This window comes from Amblyraja radiata, chromosome 39 (genome assembly GCF_010909765.2).
Source record: "Amblyraja radiata isolate CabotCenter1 chromosome 39, sAmbRad1.1.pri, whole genome shotgun sequence".
In the NCBI taxonomy this organism is placed as follows: Eukaryota; Metazoa; Chordata; class Chondrichthyes; order Rajiformes; family Rajidae; genus Amblyraja; species Amblyraja radiata.
In genome coordinates, this window is record NC_045994.1 from 8,711,573 (window position 1) to 8,731,603 (window position 20,031).

Sequence of the window (20,031 nt, forward strand, 5' to 3'; positions counted from 1 at the left end):
GAAGGAGCTGTAGATGCTGGTTTACACCAAAGATAGACACAAAATGCTGGATTAACTCAGCATGACAGGCAGCATCTCTGGATAGAAGTAATGGGTGACATTTTGGCTCTGGACCCTTCTTCAGACTTTATGGACGACTCTGTCTCACAGCTATCTCCCCTCCACACACACAGCCCACAGATTTCAACCAGAGGAGACCATTCCTTTCCACCACAGATGCTGCTGGACCCATTGACTTTCTCCAGTGCATCGTTTCAATGCCAATGTGAAGAACTGCCAAGTGGAATTTCGTGAGCTATATATACAAATCCTCGAACGGGTAAGCGCTGGCACTGATGTGAAATTGTCACAAAGGGTCAGGAGTTACAAAATTGAATGAACCCAATGTGAGAAATGCCAGCTCTTGGTTGAGATGTATAAAATACAATGGCATATTTTGGCCGTCCCAACCTGAAACTTCATTCTCTCCAGAGATGCTGCCTATCTCGCTGAGTTACTCCAGCGTTTTGTGTCTATCTTTTGGTATAAACCAGCACCTGCAGTTCTTTTTCATTACATTTTATTGTGTAAAGGGCCTGTCCCACTTTCCCGAATTATTCACGAATTCTCCCGAGATTTCCCCTTGATTCAAACTCGCAGAATGTTCGTAATGGGTCTGTAGGAGTCCGTAGATATATCCTAGCTGCTCGTTATGTACTCGGGGCCCGTAGGTACTCGGGGCATCCTCCTGACTATTTTTTTACTCGTGGACATTTTTTTATCAGGCTGGAAAAAACGTCTCGACTTACCTGATGCCCCGAGTGCCTACGGCTAGCATAACGAGCCGCTTGTTAGCACATTGCTGATTGGTGGGATCTTGCTGTGCACAAATAAGCAGCTGCATTTTCTACAGTGCTCGTAGCAAACCCACATAAAAAGTGCATGATTAGCGGTATAACTCTCTGGAAAGAATCTGAAAGAGAAATATATAAGTTTCTGTTTGTTTGTTTTAAGAATAAAATCAACAGAAGATGAATGACAAGCTTATTATTTGATCGGCTCGACTGCAAATGAGATCTTTCAGCAATTCACAGGCATTATTGGAACACATTGATTATGTTAAAGACATCACATGAGTGTGCCTGTTGTATGTTCGTTTCATATAATAAATACAAACAGGTTGGCGAACCTAATTATGTTCTTAATTGCCACCACTGCTGCTTTCTTAATCACTCTAATATAAAAACAGACCAGTGAAATATTGGGAGGGCTTTGAACTGCTTTCTGATGACATGCCAAAGATTATTGAAAAATAATTTCCAGCTGATTGCAGGGAATTGCATACATTGTGTATAGTTTGATGTCACAGAGAGCGGCCTGATTGCTTGAAATTGTGATGAATTTGTGACTTATTCTCCCTTCTTTGAGGTTACACTGGGATGCTTAATGCAACTGTTTCCTTGTTGTGTATACAAATTTCCAGTGCTTGTAATCCGAAACTTAAAGATCAAGTAAAAATCGTACACATAATTTATTGTTTCAGTTGATTTGCCTATTTTTAGTTATTTAAAGGTTGTATTTGTTCCCACTACAGGACATATTTTGAATAGGAAAGAAAAGTTTTACCATGTCTTATTCTGGTTGATATTACAGCAGTATTTATAATCTGAAGTCTTCACAAAGACCAGCAACTCAATGGCTGTAGGACGAAATGGTGAAATTATAGGTCGGATTCAGTGAACATGTCCTTGGAGAGATTTACTGGAAGGACTAGACTAAGTGGGACCCGTTGGGTCCCAGCTTCACACGAGAGGGCTGGACCCCAATGCAATATTCCACCTCTCCACCAGTTCCAATGTTGCTGGCCAGTGGGTGGGGGGTTTTCTGGGGCGCTAGCATGGGTGTTGTGGGCTGAAGGGACTGGTTTCCAGAGGGCTAGTATGGACATTGTGGGTCGAATGGATTCTTGGGCTGGCAGCTCAGTCACTGAGGCCTGGCAGCTCAGTCACTGAGGCCTGGCAGCTCAGTCACTGAGGCCTGGCAGCTCAGTGACTGAGGCCAGGCAGCTCAGTGACTGTGGCCAGGCAGCTCAGTGACTGTGGCCAGGCAGCTCAGTGACTGTGGCCAGGCAGATTTGAGAGATTTCAACAATGTGGAGAGATTGTAGAAGTTGAGAATGTTCCCTTTGGAGTACAGAAATTCAGGAGAGATTTATTGGCGGCATGGTGGTGCAACTGGTAGACCCTCTGCCTTACAACGCCAGAAACCCAGGTTCGATCCTGACCTCGGGAGCTGTCTTCGAGAGGGTTGTACGTTCTCCCTGTGCCAATTGGGTTTCCTCCTGGTGGTCCTGTTTGCTCCCAAATCCCAAAGACACAAGGTTTGTGGGTTAATTGGTCTCTGTAAACTGCCCCAGTGTGTAGGGAGTGGATGTGAAAGTGGGATAATGTAGAATTAGTATGAATGGGTGATCGATGGTCGGCTTGGACTCATTCCGCCATCGGGCCTGTTTCCATGCTGTGTCTCTAAACTGAACTAAACTAAATGGAATGGCATGGGTGTTGGTAACACAAGGACAGAATTGAAGGTAATTGCTGAATGCCCAATGGGGAAGTTTAGAAATATGATGTTCTTTCTTGACTTTGCTATATGAAAGGTAGTGAATGGAGACTCCATTGCAAATTTCAAAGGGGTTTGTTTAAATACTTAAAAGTGAAATATTCACTGGACTATTGGGAAGAAACACAAGTTGACTCTTTCAAAGATCCAGCACAGGCCTGAAGAGCTAAATGGGCTCTTCCTATGCACCTTGATATTATGATCATTATCACATTGGTTTGCAAATATTACCAATGCTGATGGAATTGTACACTTGACAAGTGAAGGGTGTTTCCTGGCAAATTGAACTGAGAAATTCAAACAGTCTTGTCAGTGGATGGGAGAAACAAAGAACTGCAGATGCTGGTTAAGGGACAAAAGGACATAAAGTGTTGGAGTAACTCAGCAGGGGTCAGGCAGCTTCACCAGAAAACATGGATAGGTGGCGTTTCAGGTGGAGATACTTTTTCAGGCCTGAATAAGGATCTTAACCCGAAACTTCACCTATCCTTTTTCTCCAGAGATGCTGCCTGACCTGCTGAGTTACTCCAGCACTGTGTGTCCATTTGTCAGTGTCTGCTGCATAGGATCAGAAGTAGGGCTCTCATTGACAGGACACGCTTTATATGTTCTTTTGAACAATTTGTTATCGCTCCAATCAAGATGGTCACCATTTTGTATTTCCACTGTCATTTTTGTCAACTCTGCACCCCAGTTGTTCTTTGGTTCATTGGAACATAAACATAGAACAGTCATGCCCTTCGGTCCACAATGTCCGTGCCAAACCCAATGAATGCCAAGTTAAACTAATTTATTCTGTCTGAATGTGATCCACATCCTTCCATTTCTATGTGCCTATCTAAAAACCTCTTAAATGCCACTATCATGTCTGCCTCCACCACCTGGCACTGTGTTCCAGACCGCCAACACTCACTGTGTAAAAAAACTTGCCTCGTACATCTCCTCTACATTTTGCCCCACTCTCACCTTAAAGCTATGCTCTCTAACCTTTGACATTTACACCCAAGGGATTCAAGATTCAAGAGAGATTTAAGTGAGTTTATTGTCATGTGTCCCTGACAGGACAATGAAATTCTTGCTTTGCTTCAGCACAGCAGAACACTGTAGGCATTGACTACAGAACAGATCAATGTGTCCATATAACATTATATAAATATTTACACACATGAATAAATAAACTGATAAAGTGCAAATAAACAGATAATGGGCTATTAATATTCAGAGTTTTGTCTGAGCCAAGTTTAATAGCCTGATGACTGTGGGGAAGTAGCTATTCCTGAACCTGGTCATTGCAGTCTTCAGGCTCCTGTACCTTCTACCTGAAGGTAGCGGGGAGATGAGTGTGTGGCCAAGATGGTGTGGGTCCTTGATGATACTGCCAGCCTTTTTGAGGCAGTGACTGCGATAGATCCCCTCGATGGAAGGGAGGTCAGAGCCGATGACGGACTGGGCAGTGTTTACTACTTTTTGTAGTCTTTTCCTCTCCACCCTGGGAATAAAGTTCTGATCGCCTACCCTTTACATGCTTCTCATAATTTTAAGCACTTCTATCAGGTCTCCCCTCAGCCTCTGATGCTCCAGAGAAAACAATCCAAGTTTGTCCGACCTCTCCTTTAAGCCAAGACCCTCTGATCCAGGCAGCATTCTGGCAAACCTCTTCTCCACCATTTCCAAACCCTCCACATTCTTCCTGTAATGGGGCGAGCAGAAATACGCACACAATACCCCAAATATGGCCGAACCAAAGCTGAAACCTGACTCCCTAACCCTTATACTAAATGCCCAGACAAATGAAGATAAGCACACCATCTTCACAATCCTGAAAATTAGGAGTGCTGCTTTGCAAAGTACGCTGGTTTGGAATTATGCATTGGTAACATGTCATCAAAATTCTTATAAATGAGAGTGCTCTGTAGTTACAGTATTATTCCCTGTCTGTCTAGAGGTAATTGGGTAATTCCCTGTCAATTAAACCTGGTGCTCACACTGCTGTCACTAAGGATTATAATATGCATATCATTTATATGCTCCACTCAATGTTTATGCTATTCCCATTGTATTTCCTGGAAAAAAAGGTTACCCTTTTTTTAATGAGGGGGAAGCTGCTGTACTTTTTGTGCCCTCTGCCTTTTAAATAGTCTCGATTTTCTCAGTAAGCTTTGCTACACAATAGCCCAGACTTGTACCTCGGCCAATATCAATAAGACTTTCACATGAAATATGACTGCATCCATCCAATTCATCAAACTGATGAGTAGGAGGTGATAATACTGGTTAGTATGAAGATAGACACAAAATTCTGTAGTAACACAATGGGTCAGGCAGCATCTCTGGAGAAAAGGAATAGATTATGTTTTGGGTGGAGACCCTTCTTCAGACTGAGAGGGTCTGATTCATCAGGTTGAGAGAGCCCTCAGTCTGAAGAAGGGTCTCGACCCGAAAAGTAACCTATTTCTTTTCTCCAGAGATGCTGCCTCACCCACTGAGTTTCTCCAGCATTTTGTGTAGACCAGCATCTGCAGTTCCTTGTGTATGAATGCCGAGTTACTCCAGCATTTTGTGTCTATCTGCGGTTCCTTCCAACATATACTAGTTAGTCTACTGGTTATACTAACTGGAATACGTTTTTGTAGTCACTGGTGAAATAATTGCAGATGTTGATATAAACTAATTATACCAATCGTTGAAAAATAGTTATGCTGATCAATATGATTTAGGTGCAATGACTGATGGAAGTTAGCTGCTAGTTAGTTATAATAATTAATACGTTTGATATACTGGTCTGCAAAGGTTAATTCTACTGATCTTTAACTTGACCGAGCACTGTGAGGCGTTTGTTCTGACTGAATACAGTCAGTACATATTATACAGTGCAGTGCATTAGCGACAGGAGTGGGTTACTTAATTATACTAGTTAGTATGAAGATAGACACAAAATGCTGGAGTAACTCAGCGGGACAGGCAGCATCTCTGTAGAGAAGGAACAGGTGATGTTTCGGGTCGAGACCCTTCTTCTGACTGAGAGGGTCTTATTCCTGAGATTGAGAGAGCTCTCAGCGTAAAGATGGGGGGGGGGGGGGGTGTAGAACTCAGCTGCTCACGTTGCAGTTCTCATGCTCAAACTATATCTTGAAGAGTGTAACTCTACAGGTAAAGGATTCATAGTTGTGTATTCTCCATTGATTTCTGGAGACTGGTATCTGTAAAACGAAGCCGCCAGACTGGAGTGATATCAGACTCCACCCGTTCACCTAGTAGGTCCCGCTGAAATCTCACATCATCTCGACAGTTTTAGAATTTGAATTTGAATCTGCAGAAAAGCCAGATCTCACTAGACAGCGCCAACCTGGAAATTATCTGATGCAGTTGACCTTACCCAATCATACATATAGGCAAATCATTCGATATCTTTAAAATGCACCCGGGAAAAGTCACCCCGGGACAACATCATCGCTACAATCTCAGATTGCTCATTGCTTCCCGAACGACGAGTTTGCTGTTTATTCTTGCCATTTCTTGCTTGTTTTTTTGTTTATTAACCTCGTAGTCCGAAGAAGGGTCTCTCGACCCGAATCGCCCCCCATCCCTTCTAGCCAGAGATACTTCCTGAGTTACCCCACCATTTTGTGCCTATCATCGGTGTAAGCCAGCATCTGCAGTTCTTCCCGAGGTTTCCGTTGCCCTTTTAAGATGCAAAATGCTGGGGTAGCTCGTTGGGTCAGTCAGCATCCGTGGAGAACCTGGGGAAGTTTGAAGAAGGGTCCAGACCCGCATCCGTGTGTGTTCTCCTGACCCGCTGGGTTACTCCGGCATTCTGTGCCTTCGGTATAAAGCAGCATCTGCAATCCCCATGTTATTGCCCTTTTAAGATTGGGAATCAGAAAGAGTCGGTCGGGCCGCGCTGGGAGACCTTTCCATCGCAGTGCGTGGGAGGTCAGGTATCTGAATCCTGCCCAGACCTGTGAGCATTGGAAGCACAGACGTCATTCGGGGGAATCCCTGCTTCCAAGCCGAGCGATGCGAAGTCTGCACAACGCCCCTTCGAGACACCGGCGTGGTCAAGTCTAGCTTGACGTGCTGCCCTCTGGAGGCTGGCTTCCACGCTCGCTGCGAGGACATCCCCAACTCCAAGCCGCCGCAAACTCCAGTGTCCCCAGCTCAGTCCACGCCGTTGGACGCAAAAATAACTCCGCGGATCAGGCAGCATCTCCAGGGAAAAGGAACAGGTGATGTTTCGGGTCGAGACCCTTCTTCAGACCTCCAGTGCACGCCGTTCCTACCGACCTATTTAAGTTCTTTGGAAAGTGTATTATAGTCATTATAGCAGTCAATTTGCTCAGAAAAAGCGATGTTGCAATTCACTCGACTTAACTCACCGATGCTCTATATCACTGATATGTAAATATTGGCCGAATATCTCTTGCTGAAATCTCACACAATTGTCTGAGTATGCTGACACTAGGAACTACAGATGCTGGTTAATACACAAAGGGACACAGGGTGCTGCAGTACCTCAACAGGTCAGGCAGCGTCTCTGGAGAACATGCATAGGTGACGTTTCGGGTCGAGATCCTTCTTCAGGCGGTGAAGGGTCCCGACCCGAAATGTCACCTATTTACCCACGTTCTCCAGAGATGCTGCCCGACCTGCTGGGTGTACTCATGTCAATCTCCGCCTTTAAAGTACCCACTGCCGTCTGTGGCAATGAATTCCACAGATTCGCCACCCTCTGACTAAAGAAATTCCTCCTCATCGCCTTTCTGAAGGTAAATCCTTTTATTCTGAGGCTGTGCCCTCTGGCCCTAGACTCACCCACTTGTGTAAACATTCTCTCCACGTCCACTCTATCCTGACCAAAGGCAAGGTTAAAAATAAAAATAGTTTCTCTAGTGCACTGGTGTATAGTATGTAGTGAATGGAAGGGAAGTGCAGTGAGCATCATCGCCTTCATGGTCACTAAAATCCTGGACCTCTGTCATTTGAAAGGGATTTCTCATATTTGAATGTGTGGGAAGGAGCTGCAGATGCCGGTTTTCACCAAAGATAGACACAAAATGCTGGAGTAACTCAGTGGGTGTTAATGTTGATGGAGCTCAACACCTGGAGATAAAGGATGGGTGACATTTCAGCTTGTGACCATTCTTCAGACTGCTACTCATAGTCTAGTGAGCAGCACTGTTGCTGCCCTTGGGCATGCTGTGAACACACAGTCAACTTACAGCAGGTACATCACACACTGGGAAGATCTCTGTCATCTTTTTCTTCCTTAACAGGGAACTTTTATTACCTCTTTACAGTATCCAGAGTAATACATTACTCAAAATTGCTTTTCGTGCAGCTTGCCAACATTGATCATTATATTACAACATTGTCAGCCTTATCCACGACTCGATCCCGCAGCAGTGACCAGTGTCCAAGGAAGGCCTTCAAAGTGTCCAGGGACACCACACGTTTCCTCTCCAGGGACATGCAGACATGGACATAAGCTTGGAAGAGGGGCAGCTAGTCGACTCGGGTCAAACCCTCATCTGCCCGGTCCCATAAATGGCCATCTTAGCTAAGCCCAGGGGCAAACCGATAGGGAGATCCCGCATAAAGTTCTTCAATAGCAATGGCAAGGCCAGCAATGTTTTTTTGGAGACGCAGGGCAGTGCAATTGCTCGCATCTTCAGCAAAACTCAAAGTGCAAAGAACTCAGGGGGTTAGGGAGCATCTGTGGAGGGAATGAACTGGGAACATTTCAGGTTGAGACCCTTCTTCAAACATACTTTTCGCAGGTCAACATTGAGGTTCTACCTGCATGAACCCAGCTCTGGTAGGGAGGCCACTTCATGCACATACTAGACTCCTAATGCAGGCACACTGCTATCAGCTCTCAAATTCCCAGAAGGATAGAGCAGGTGTCTCAATAACATTCATAAAGTCTCCCTGTAAAAGTAACATGTTCTCTGATCATGGGAATCCCTGGCCCATGACTCGCCAAATTGGTGAAGGGGCATCTGGGAAAGCACTGGCCTAAGGATGGTGTTAAGGATGGTGCAAAGATGGGGCTATGAACTAGAGGAAGCAGTGCACAAAGTCTCCCACAGCTATCCTACATCAGTCTGAAGAAGGGTTTCGGCCCGAAACGTTGCCTATTTCCTTCACTCCATAGATGCTGCTGCACCCGCTGAGTTTCTCCAGCACATTTGTCTACCTTCGATTTTCCAGCATCTGCAGTTCCTTCTTAAAAACTCTCACAGCTAGTCCACCTGCCCTGCTAAACACCTTCTACCCCACCAGAGACAGAGTCCGTGACTTAACACGAGAACTCCTCAGCCACCTCAAGTCATCCTTGGCTGCAAGAGAGATTGCCCGAGAAGAAGAGGCTTATTTTAAACCACTGCAGCAGAGGATAGTGAACAGGGATCAGCACTGTTTGAAAGCTAACTCTGCATTTAACAGAAACCCGAGGGGTATCTATCTCACATGGATTGTGGTGGGAATATGGAATGAGCTGCCAGAGGAGATAGGTATAATAACAACATTTAACAGACTCTTGGACAGGTACATGCATTGGAAAGGTTTAGAGGGATATGGGCCAAATGCAGGCAGGCGGGACTACCTTAGATGGGGCATCTTGGTTGACACGGTGATTTGGGCCCAAGGGCCTGTTTTCCTGCTGTATAACTGACTCTATGACTGCAGTAGGGAGGCTGAGGACAATTCACCTGGTTGGTAAAGTATTTGGGGTGGATGATGACTTCCACTGTTACTGGGCCTGCGAACTACTCACTTACAAGAGGGCGAGAGAGAGACATGTCCTCAATTAGGAAACAAACATTGGGAAATTTGAAACAGGTGCATGGATAGGAAAGGTTTAGAGGTAAATGGGCTAATAGCAGATAAATGGAACTAGCTTAGATGGGGCGTCTTGGTCAGCATGGACAAGTTGGGCTGAAGCGCCCGTTCTGTGCTGTATGACTGTAACTCTATAATGGCAAGTCTACCATTCAAGGCATCAGGCGTCTGAAGAAGTGTCTCGACCCTGAAACGTCACCTATTCCTTCTCTCCAGAGATGCTGCCTGTCCTGAGTTACTTCAGCATTTTGTGTCTATCTTTTAGGATAATTCCACCTTTTTATTATTCAGAGATTTCATGGGCACAGGCCATCCTACACGCTGTGCTCTGCAGTTTTATAGCTAACTTTTTTATAACAGGTGGATAACATTTGGTCCTGTTGAAACATTGACTTTCTTCACAGGTGCTGAATATTTCCAACACTCTGATCTTCCACACAGTTTTGCTTTCATTTCATGATGCAACTCTGATGAAAACATTAATTCGAAATGTTCATGTTTCCACCACAATTTTCTTTTCTGATGCAGGCCCTTTTAAGAGTCAGGAGATGAAGCAGGCCGACAGATTATCTGTGTTAATCCTTGTCAACTGGATTGAGCTCAGCGTGGAAGCCAGTGTCAGCGAAGGGTCATCCATTCAGTCAGTCGTGGTTCACGGTGCAGCGAGCGTATAACTCGCCAGGTAACTGCACTCCTCATCAATGACAATGGAAGCAGCGTGGGCGCGGGATGTGTCCAGCCACATGTACAAAGTGGACACGGACTCCTCTGCTTCAGTATGGACAATCACTACTTGCACGGACCCTCAGTTCATCGCCCTTGCGAAGACAACTGTGTGTGTGTGTATATACATATATATATATGGGCTCGCCGAGCATCTGTCATCCCACCAGCCAGCATCAACCTGCTCATCGGGTCACTTTGACTTTAACGCGGCTGCTGTTGTTGTTGAAAGTTATGGAGACAGTGATACCTTGTCCGATGTAGTCAATTAGGTGGAAATTATTTTCCTTTTTGTTTTATACAAGATAACGGTTAAGGTTGTGTGACATCTTTTGAAACTGTGGAGTAAGTGACCATTGAGGCTGCAAGAGTTGATGGGCGGGAGGATATTTTGCAGGGGACAAAATGAGCTATAAATATCACATGTTGAATGAACTGCCAGCCAGGTGTGTTGCACCTGGTATATTTGTATCTATGCTTCATATGCATGTATTTATGGTTCAAATATATACAATATTTATAGCTCTTTGCACGTTTTAATATGTACATTATTGCATCTTCGTGTTTTCACTGTAGATTAATTGTACATAAGATTGAACTGTGCATGGTGCCAAAAGCACAGGCTTGTGAAATAGCCACTTTATTAATTGCATATTGATTGAAAGATACAGCATGGAAACAGACCCTTTGGCCCACCGAGTCCACGCCGCCCATCGATCACACTATGCTTATCCCACTCTCGCATCCACTGCCTGCACACACAGGGCAATTTCACAGAGGGCGTGAGGTGGCTTGGTGCTATCAGGCTACTGGGCGGTGGAGGGGGGATAGAGGGGAACCCAGCCGATGCAGCGGACTGGGTGATATGTGTATCTTGAGCCATCAGACCGACTGTCAGAGTGCCCGCCCTCGGGGTCATAATGCCACAGTTCCAGAGGCTGTGTGTGTGTGTGTGTATATATATATATATATATATGTACATTAATCCTAAATGTCGCCACAAGAAATCAAAATGGCTCTGGTGCTAGGCAAGGCAGGGGGGAGGGGTGCGGAAAATAACAAGTGAAAAACAAATTCTCACTTTCATATCAGGAAGTGGATGAATGAAGGCTTATTTTTAATTATTTTCCTACTTGACAATTTCACCCAAGCTAGCGGCTCAAAAGTAACCATTACGTCGGTACTTTTTAAGGATGTGGGTTCCGATCAGACAGTATTTTCCACTCCAGGGAGAGGGCGACACGCTCGCCGGAAAGTGAGCCAAATTTGGACGGGGAGTGCCGTGACGTCGGCCGGTTTGCCTTATATGGAGTTCCAGTCCGCTGGGCTGTGCACAGAAAAAATGGCAACAAAAAATAAAATAAAAGGCAGTTGAAAAATAAAAGTGCAAAGGTGTCAGATCAAAGTGCGCGGTGCAAGAGGGCTGCTTGTGGCCGGTGCAGGGGTCAGTTTCACTGTTGCACCGTGGTCGGCGGGGTCGAGTTGACTTGCAAATCAAGCAAGTCCCAATGTTCCATGAAACGAACTCACACCCGTAGCGTCACCGCTGCTAACTCCTCGCATGTCCATGTAAGGGCATCTACGTCACGGTGCTTTCCTTTCTCGCTATATATACACTGCTGGACCATATTTCACCGGCAGTACAGTATTGCTTTGCAAGCTTTCAACAGGCAAACACCAGAGACAGGAGGAGAAGAGAATATATATATATATGTATATATATTTTTTCCAATGTTATTTCACTGACTGCAGCTGACACTGCTTGGAGATCTTTCAAAGCGCCAGGTGGATTTCATTATCTCAAGAAGGAATTTATACACACACATGCATTCCTGGTGATCTGGGACTTATTTATTTATTTATTGGAAGAGGATACCCCCGCTGTTTGCGCTCTGATATGACAGGGAAGATAGTGGAGAAGATCCCGGTGACGATGAGCGGATTGTTAAACCACCTGCAGGATAACATCTACCCCGAGGATGACATTTCTTCGGCCGTGCCCACCTCCATGAGCATTTTTAACTCGGAATCAAACAACGCCTACAATCAGATGGGTGGAGGTAAGAAGTCTTACAGTTTTGATTTATCCGAAGGCAATGTAAATAAAGTGACATTGTCGCGCACGCGGATGCATTAAAAGCTCCCCCCTCCCCCCGGGTGCATGTAATAGTGAATATATTAATCTATAGATATGTAATTATATCTTAAACTTGTGCAGCACATATATATTTGCAAGAAACCTATGTTGAGTTCAAGCGAAATCAGTGTGAGCCACAATGATTACTACGCTCCACGGTGGATTTTGGCATAATCTGGAATTCCACATTATATTCATGGATAGACACAGATATAATAGTTGTGTGGCCTCAAATTATCCGATATATTGGACGGCTCTATGGCGCAGAATTGGTTAAATGCACTGTAGTAAATGTAACACCCCGTGCTCAACATTTGTAACAATATTCCTATAGTCAACATTACATTTTGTATTCTGGAATAAAGTAATTAATAGGGGATTAATAAATATCTACCCATTATACATCACGCTGCTTTAAAATAGTTCCAGTGACATTATACAGTGATGTTATGTTAATACATGAGTTCTGGTATCTTGGTATAATGGAGTCCCTGAACTAATTAAAGCCCTCACTATAATGTGACTTTACAACTGTCGACCAAACGCGTTATATTTAAACATAATATATCTCACTATAACAATATTACGAGAGAGCCTACATTGTGAGATATTGAACACCATTGGATGGCAGCGGCTTTAATGTACAAAAACATGTACAATAACATGTCGTGCGTTTTTTCTGCCAATTTATTCTGCTGCTAATTCTGTACGAGAGGAGTTACCTGCTAAATAAAATATGGGGCTTCATTAGTTACACGTCTCTGCACTGTGATCACTTCGACTAGAAGTGATGAGCGGGTAGCATTGAGTCGCGTACGCGCGGTGGCTTTGGCATTGTAGCATCTTGTCTATGGTGCCGGCTCCGTTGCGGTTTACTACCGCCAAACGCTAACACAATAAAAATCATAATGGTTCAGCTGAATAGTGCAAGGAGTTTGTTTGAACTTTAAGGTCAGGTGTTATTGTCCACTGCTTCAGAAAATGTATCCAAGATATTCTTGTCGTCACTCGGGAAACTAATGTTAAACCTTCTCCTTTCCCCCACATTCAGACGGTCTTCTGGACGTTGCAATGGAGAAAGGGACCCAGGACATGAACTATTCCCACCCTTTCCAAAACTCCAACCGGAACCAGACTCTCACATACTTGGGCAAATTCGCCTTCGACTCCCCGCCTGGGCCACTTGGAGGCTCGAACTGGTGTTCGGAAAACATCATCAACTTGGCGGGCCTCTTCGGGGTCTCTCATTCCCCCTCCACCAGCACTCAGACGTCCACCGCCTGCACCATGGTACAGAACCAAGGCGAGATGGAGCAGCTTTACCAAGGACCGACGCCTTATCCACAATGCAATGAGATGTACCAGGAGCAGGTCTACCACACACCCCCAAACCCCAGCAACAATCTCTACTCCAACCAGGAGTATCACTCCAAACCTCCCCAGGACGCCAACATATTCTCCGTTATTCCGGATTACAATATGTTCCACCACCAGAACGACCTGGCGTCCATAGCGGATCACAAACATTTCCCAGCTTCAGTAGATCCCATCAGGATCCCCCCTCCTCTCACTCCACTAACGACCATCAAAGCCTACACGGATTCCAAGCAGATGCCAGCCAGCTTTAGTTCCCACCCGCAGCAATTGACCCTCAAGCCCATTCGGCCAAGGAAGTACCCCAACCGGCCCAGCAAGACACCAGTCCACGAAAGGCCCCACGCTTGCCCGGCCGAGGGCTGCGACCGCAGGTTCTCCAGGTCCGACGAGCTGACCAGGCACCTGAGGATTCACACGGGCCACAAACCCTTCCAGTGCCGCATCTGCATGAGGAGTTTCAGCCGCAGCGACCACCTCACCACCCACATCAGGACCCACACTGGGGAGAAGCCCTTCAGCTGCGACTTCTGCGGGCGCAAGTTCGCCCGGAGCGACGAGCGCAAGAGACACGCCAAGATTCATCTCAAGCAGAAGGAGAAAAAAATGGACAAGAATCCCTCGGCGCCCATCCCGGCCGCGGCAGCGGGAGCCCCGGTGACAAGCTGTGCTTAGACTGTCGTCTCTCAATGCGCAAAAACGCGAGAGGTTGAATTGTACTCAAGCTGCTCCAAGCGGCGCCCATTGCTTCGCCAAGATAACGCATTGGGGCTCTTGCACCTTTTACTCCGGGGGCCAAATTTCCTGGCGGCGCAACGTGAATGGCACCCAAACCCCGCCTGTTGGTTGTCCGATGCGACCTGGTCCGTCTCTCCTGGACGTTCCGCCGAACTCTGGCGGATCTGCTCGGCGCAAATTTTGACGAGTACACCGTTCCAGTCGCACCCCCCTCCCGCAAACGTTTTAGCGCAATTTCGGCGCAGCTTCTGAAAGCAGGACGGTGGGATATATTTAACACTCCGGTGTGGAGCAACACATCAGTAACAATATTGTCGAAGATTAAGTTTAACGTCAGATCTTTAACGCGGTGAGAAGATCCTCTGGTCTCTTCCGATGTGTTATTTGAAGCACATGACTACTATTGGACTACACTGACCCTATTCCACACACACACACACACACAGTTGACTTTTATTGAGCAAACTTTTGATAATCCATCATGCTCACCTTCAGTAAGGGTCCCGACCCGAAACATCACCTATCCATGTTCCCCAGAGATGCTGCATGACCCGCTGAGTTACTCCAGCACTTCGTGTCTTTTTGTGAACCTGCAGTTTCTACGTCTTCGCCATCAATGCTTTGTTGGTACAGACTACACAATTCAGCATTACATTTACAGTGGGATTAGACCCTGGTCACTCACTTTACTCAATATGCATTTGAAACAAAGACTCCTTTGGCATTTGGTGGCCGGACAACGTTCACGGTGGACTCCTAACAGTTAATTACACCATATAAATATTTCTATGAATAGGTCAAGATGCACTTACGTTTTCTTCATTGTTGTGTAAAAGACCCGCGGTCAGACAGATCGCGTGTGGTGTGTTCTGAAGTCTCCTTTGAAACGCCGCCGTCATTTTTGACTTTGTGTATGAGTGTACATCTCGGTGTTAGATGACCAGCAGGAGAGGGTTGGCTCCGGGGAGGAATTTTGACGAGAGAACAGGAGCCATCCGTTATAACACTTCACCACGTGTCCAATCAGAACTTTTGTTGTGTTGGTACTTTTCCCCCTTACCTTTCTTTGTCATATTATTCCACACATTAACAAGGGAGCATTTTGGCGCCCAGTCATTAATATGAAAGCATGTTACTTACTGCACGATGGCATTTTTCTTGGGAACCATACGCATAAAAAAAGTTTTAGGCTTCTCTTTCAAAGCAGATGGTTTCCTTTTGCTCTTTACGGTTTAAATGTCTGCATGTGGGGGGAAAAAATTGTCAGACATGGGATCAAAGTGGTTTGATATTAACAGTTAAGGAGAAACCTGTGAGAAATGTTTTTTCCTGGAAATTTTTTGCATAAAGTACAGTATTTTGAACAGAGATGTATTATATTTTGTGGCTTTATTTTTAAGATTTTATTGTATCTTATAATAAGGTACAAGCTTGAATTTGTGAAGAGATAGTGATTACCCACCAATGTTCTCATTGGCTTATTGTCTATTGTAATGCAAATACTGTAATTTAGTTTAAAGTATAAGCATTTGGAAGATAGCTGATGCATTGTTGTACCATTTGCACTGTGCGCAAATGTTGAGACATACTGTAAATATATTGTGTTTGCCGAGCAAAGTTCCTTTGTGTTTTATTCATGGCTTCATTCACTTTATTAGGACATCAAATTCAGAAACGCCTTCTGTTGGCCTATATCTGGTTGTGCATCATCTCAAAGGTGGACACAAAGAGTAACTCAGAGGGTCAGTCAGCATCTGTGGAGAAAAGGAATAGAGAAAAGGAAGGGTCTAGATGCTGCTTTAGACCGAGAGTTAGGGGTGAGGGGGACTAGAGGTATGAAAAGGTACAGAGCAAATCAGAGCTGGCAATGAAGGCAGGGCCATCTTAACGCATGGGCACGCTGGGCAGTTGTCCGGGGCCCCACGAGCATAGGGGCCCCATGCTAATCTATGTATTGTAGAATGTTATTGCAGAACAAGAAAACGCAGAAGAACATCACAAGTGCATGACGGCATATTTGATTCCGTATAAAGAAACTGGACGTGTAGTGGCCCCAGTGCACTGCTTTGCCCAGGGGCCTATAATGCTGTTAAGACCGCCCTGAATGGAGGGCTATCTGTACTTTGGTACACGTGACAATTAACTAAACTGAAATTGAACTGAACTGAACAGTAAAACTAGCAGGATGATTAGGGTGGAGGAAGGACAGAGAGAGAGAGAGGGAATGTGAGGGTTATTTGAAATTAGTGAAATCAATATTCATACCGCTGGGTTGTTAGCTGCCCAAGCAAAATTTGAGGTGCTGTTCCTCCAATTTGCATCACTCTGACAATGGAGCAGGCCCAGGACAGAAAGGTCAGTGTGGGAATGGGATGGGGTGTTAAACCTTCTCTCAGCCCAGTCCGAAGAAGCCCAAACCAAAACGTTCCACACCTTTTTCACTCCACAAATGCTGCCTGACCTGTTGAGTTCCTTCAGCATGTTGTGTTTTGCCCAAGATTCCAGCATCAGCAGTTCCTTGTGTCTCCTTATGAGTCCCCAATAAAATCAGAAAATGCTCAGCAGATCAGGCAACATCTGTAAAGAGAGAAATAGAGTTTACATTTCAGGTCAATTGATATTTTTCATATTTCCAACATGCCATTATATTTCAGATTTTCACTGTTTGATTCAATATCATCCCTCGCTTGCCATTTCAATATTAAACATTCAACTTTATGAAAATCATGAACAATCCAAATCTTTGTCAGAGTAGGTAGAAGGTGACCCAAAAAATTTATGAAAAGGCTTAATAGGGTGAAAGAGAGAGGGTTCTAGTTCTGGTGGGGAATTCAACCAAGAGGATATCAATTCAAGATAGTAGATTAAATGGTGGTGAATTCAATTAAATAAATCAAGAGTGTCTTTCTCACCCAGAGAGTTGTGAACTGGCTCCCATCTGGAAAGGCTGAGGCACGAAGAATGGATACAATGATTAGAAATTTGGATGAGTGCAGGAAAGGAAAATGTCACAGATAGGTGGGATGAAGTAGTCTAGTTCATTGTCATGTGTACTGAGGGGAAACGCTATACATGATTATAATTGAAGCATCCACAGTGTACAGATACATGATAAAGGGGATAACATTTAATACAAGATAAAGTCCAGAATCACATGGCTGCATGATGACACAGCAGTAGAGTTCCTGTCTTACCCCGATGGAGACCCAGGTTCGATCCTGACAATGGGTGCTGTCTGTACGTTCTCCTTGTGACCTTGTGGGTTGTCTCCGGGTATTCTAACTTCCTCCCACACTCCAAAGATGTACAGGTAAGTTAGTAGGTTAATTGGCTTTGGTAAAAATTGTAAATTGTCCCTATTGCGTAGGATGGTGTTATTGTGCAAGGATCGCTGGTCGACGCAGACTTGGTGGGCCAAAGGGCCTGTTTCCATGCTGTATCTCTAAACTAAACTAGTCCGAATAAAGATAGTCCAAGTGTCTCCAATAAGATAGGTAGTAGCTCAGGACTGCTCTCTAGTTGTTGATAGGATGGTTCAGTTCTTGATAACAGCTGGGAAGAAACTGTCCCTGAATCTGGACTGGATTAGAATATAAAAAGCAAAATGTGGTAGACGCTGGAAATCTCATGAAAAGAATGCTGGATGCACTCAGTAAATCAGGCAGCATCGGTGAAGAAAGAAACAGAATTCTGTTTCGGGTTGAAGCCTATTCACACCAGCAGAACATGTTTTCATTTGCAAGGAGAGGATCGGTGGGTGAGGGAGAGGACAGTGATTGCCTGCAATAAAATGGAAATCAGGAGAAAAAAGAATGAAAAACACCGTGGCTGTCCTGGTTGAGAAAGAATGGTGATGGTTTGACCGTTTCTGCAGCTAGTATACTTTAAATCTTCCCATAAAATAACTTCCCCATAAAATAACTTAAAATAATTTATGTATCATCAAAGTCAATAAATATGAAGAGAGTTTGGAGTTTCTAAATATTATGCTCACACTTCCAGCAAAGTATTTCTCCAAAATTCAGCTAAATTTGCAATAATTGTTCCCACATATAAGTAACCAAAGAAACCAATGATACAAGTAAATGGTTTAAAAGTCATTTTCCAAAGATCATTTTCAGAAATTGATGGTTTAATTGTAACCCTAATTGTTGTCGTTCTGTTACGCCTGTTATCAAATGACAATGATCCTTTAAAATTGGGATCAAGGAAAGAGAGTTCACGTCGCGGCTCTGTTTCCGCCAATCTTTCCACCACCACGCACAAGAAGCACAAGATAGACACCATTGTGTGCAGATGCCGAGAAGCGTGTGGCTGAACAACTTCTAATCTTGTATGTGGACTCGATAAGAAGAAGAAGTTCCTATGAAATTGATTCTTGGGATTGTAGTGAGCCTTTGCTTAACCATTCACTTTAAAGACTTATTTATTGCCTCATAAAATTAACTAAAATGTCTGATGAAGCTGCAATATCGAGAGGAGAGTTTCAATTTTATTTTTCAAGAGGAGGACTAGAAAAAATTCAAACAATGTAAAGTTGGTTTCATAATACTGTGGAACAATTTAATATACGCTGAACATAAAAGCCTTTAATTATTTACTGAATTTCATAACATATTGTGGAGCTCAAGCCTGTATAAATTGGCACTTATAGGAAAAGTTATATACAATTTGTTGTTATTTGAATTACCTTAGGAAAGCCAGGTAGAAAGATAATGAAGAATATGCTGAGATTGTGGTGGATACAGCATAAATTTAGTCTTATTAAAGCAGAGTTTTATTATTGCAAGCCATGGTGGCAAGAATACTCCATGCAGGAAATCGAAAGACATACCTCCAGATTCAGGGATAGTTTCTTCCCTGTTGTAATCAGGCAACTGAACCATCCTATCTGTAACTAGAGAGCAATCCTGAGCTACTATCCACCTCTTGTAGACTCTCGGACTATCTTTAATTGGAATTTACTGGACTAAACGTTATTCCCTTTATCCTGTATCTGTACACTATAGACAACTTGATTGTAATCATTCCGCTGACTGGATAGCACGCAATAAAAAAGCTTTTCACTGTACCTCGTCACACGTGACAATAAACTAGACTAATGAACTAATAAAATACACACATCAAGAACTTGGCAGAGATTTGGTGAATGACCAACACATGGGAAAGGTTACCTCATATCATTTTTGGTCCTTACACCAAGCATGCTACATTTGTATCATCTGATTCTCAACTCTTCTGTCAATGGCATTAGTGAGAGAATGATGCTTCAACCCTAACGTTGGGTCTTGCATTAAGGACAAACAATCCACACCCATGTGAATAATATTTATAGCTTTGATTTCTATATTTTGTTTGGCAGATTACTGAAATTATGCTATCCATGGGATACTTTCCCCTAATAGCTTTCTTAAATTTATTTCCCACCAACTTTATTTAAGTCCTCCAGTCTATTGTCATTTAAAGTCTAAAGGAGGAGTCTCTTTTTAGATTGCAGAGTTAAATATCTCTGTTTCTTCCTCATGGAACATCCACATTAGGCTTTGGGGCAATTCTGGTGTACTTTGGCTTACACTCTCCAACATAAGTATTTTTGGAACCAAATGATCAAAACTGTACAC

General features: G+C 44.1%; 1 protein-coding gene across 2 annotated transcripts; it reads left to right on the forward strand.

The window, feature by feature from the left end:
* The first annotated feature begins 11,803 nt into the window (after positions 1-11,803).
* Positions 11,804-18,036, forward strand: egr3 (early growth response 3). Of its 2 annotated transcripts, XR_004410192.1 has the most exons (3): positions 11,804-12,221; positions 13,350-15,037; positions 18,024-18,036. XR_004410192.1 is itself a non-coding variant. In XM_033013832.1 (2 exons), the coding sequence occupies exons 1-2, from the start codon at positions 12,059-12,061 to the stop codon at positions 14,345-14,347; spliced, it is 1,161 nt and encodes a 386-aa protein (XP_032869723.1). In that variant the 5' UTR covers positions 11,804-12,058; the 3' UTR covers positions 14,348-16,027. The 2 variants fall into 2 exon arrangements, 1 of the variants encoding a protein (XP_032869723.1); XM_033013832.1 differs by lacking the exon at positions 18,024-18,036 and having other exon boundaries at positions 13,350-16,027.
* The last annotated feature ends 1,995 nt before the right edge of the window (positions 18,037-20,031 follow it).

Excerpts from the sequence above, each read along its gene's own strand:
- egr3 (XM_033013832.1), top strand. The coding sequence starts at position 12,059 with ATGACAGGGAAGATAGTGGAGAAGATCCCGGTGACGATGAGCGGATTG. Across the intron at positions 12,222-13,349 it reads CTACAATCAGATGGGTGGAG|ACGGTCTTCTGGACGTTGCA; the intron begins GTAAGAAGTCTT and ends CCCCACATTCAG.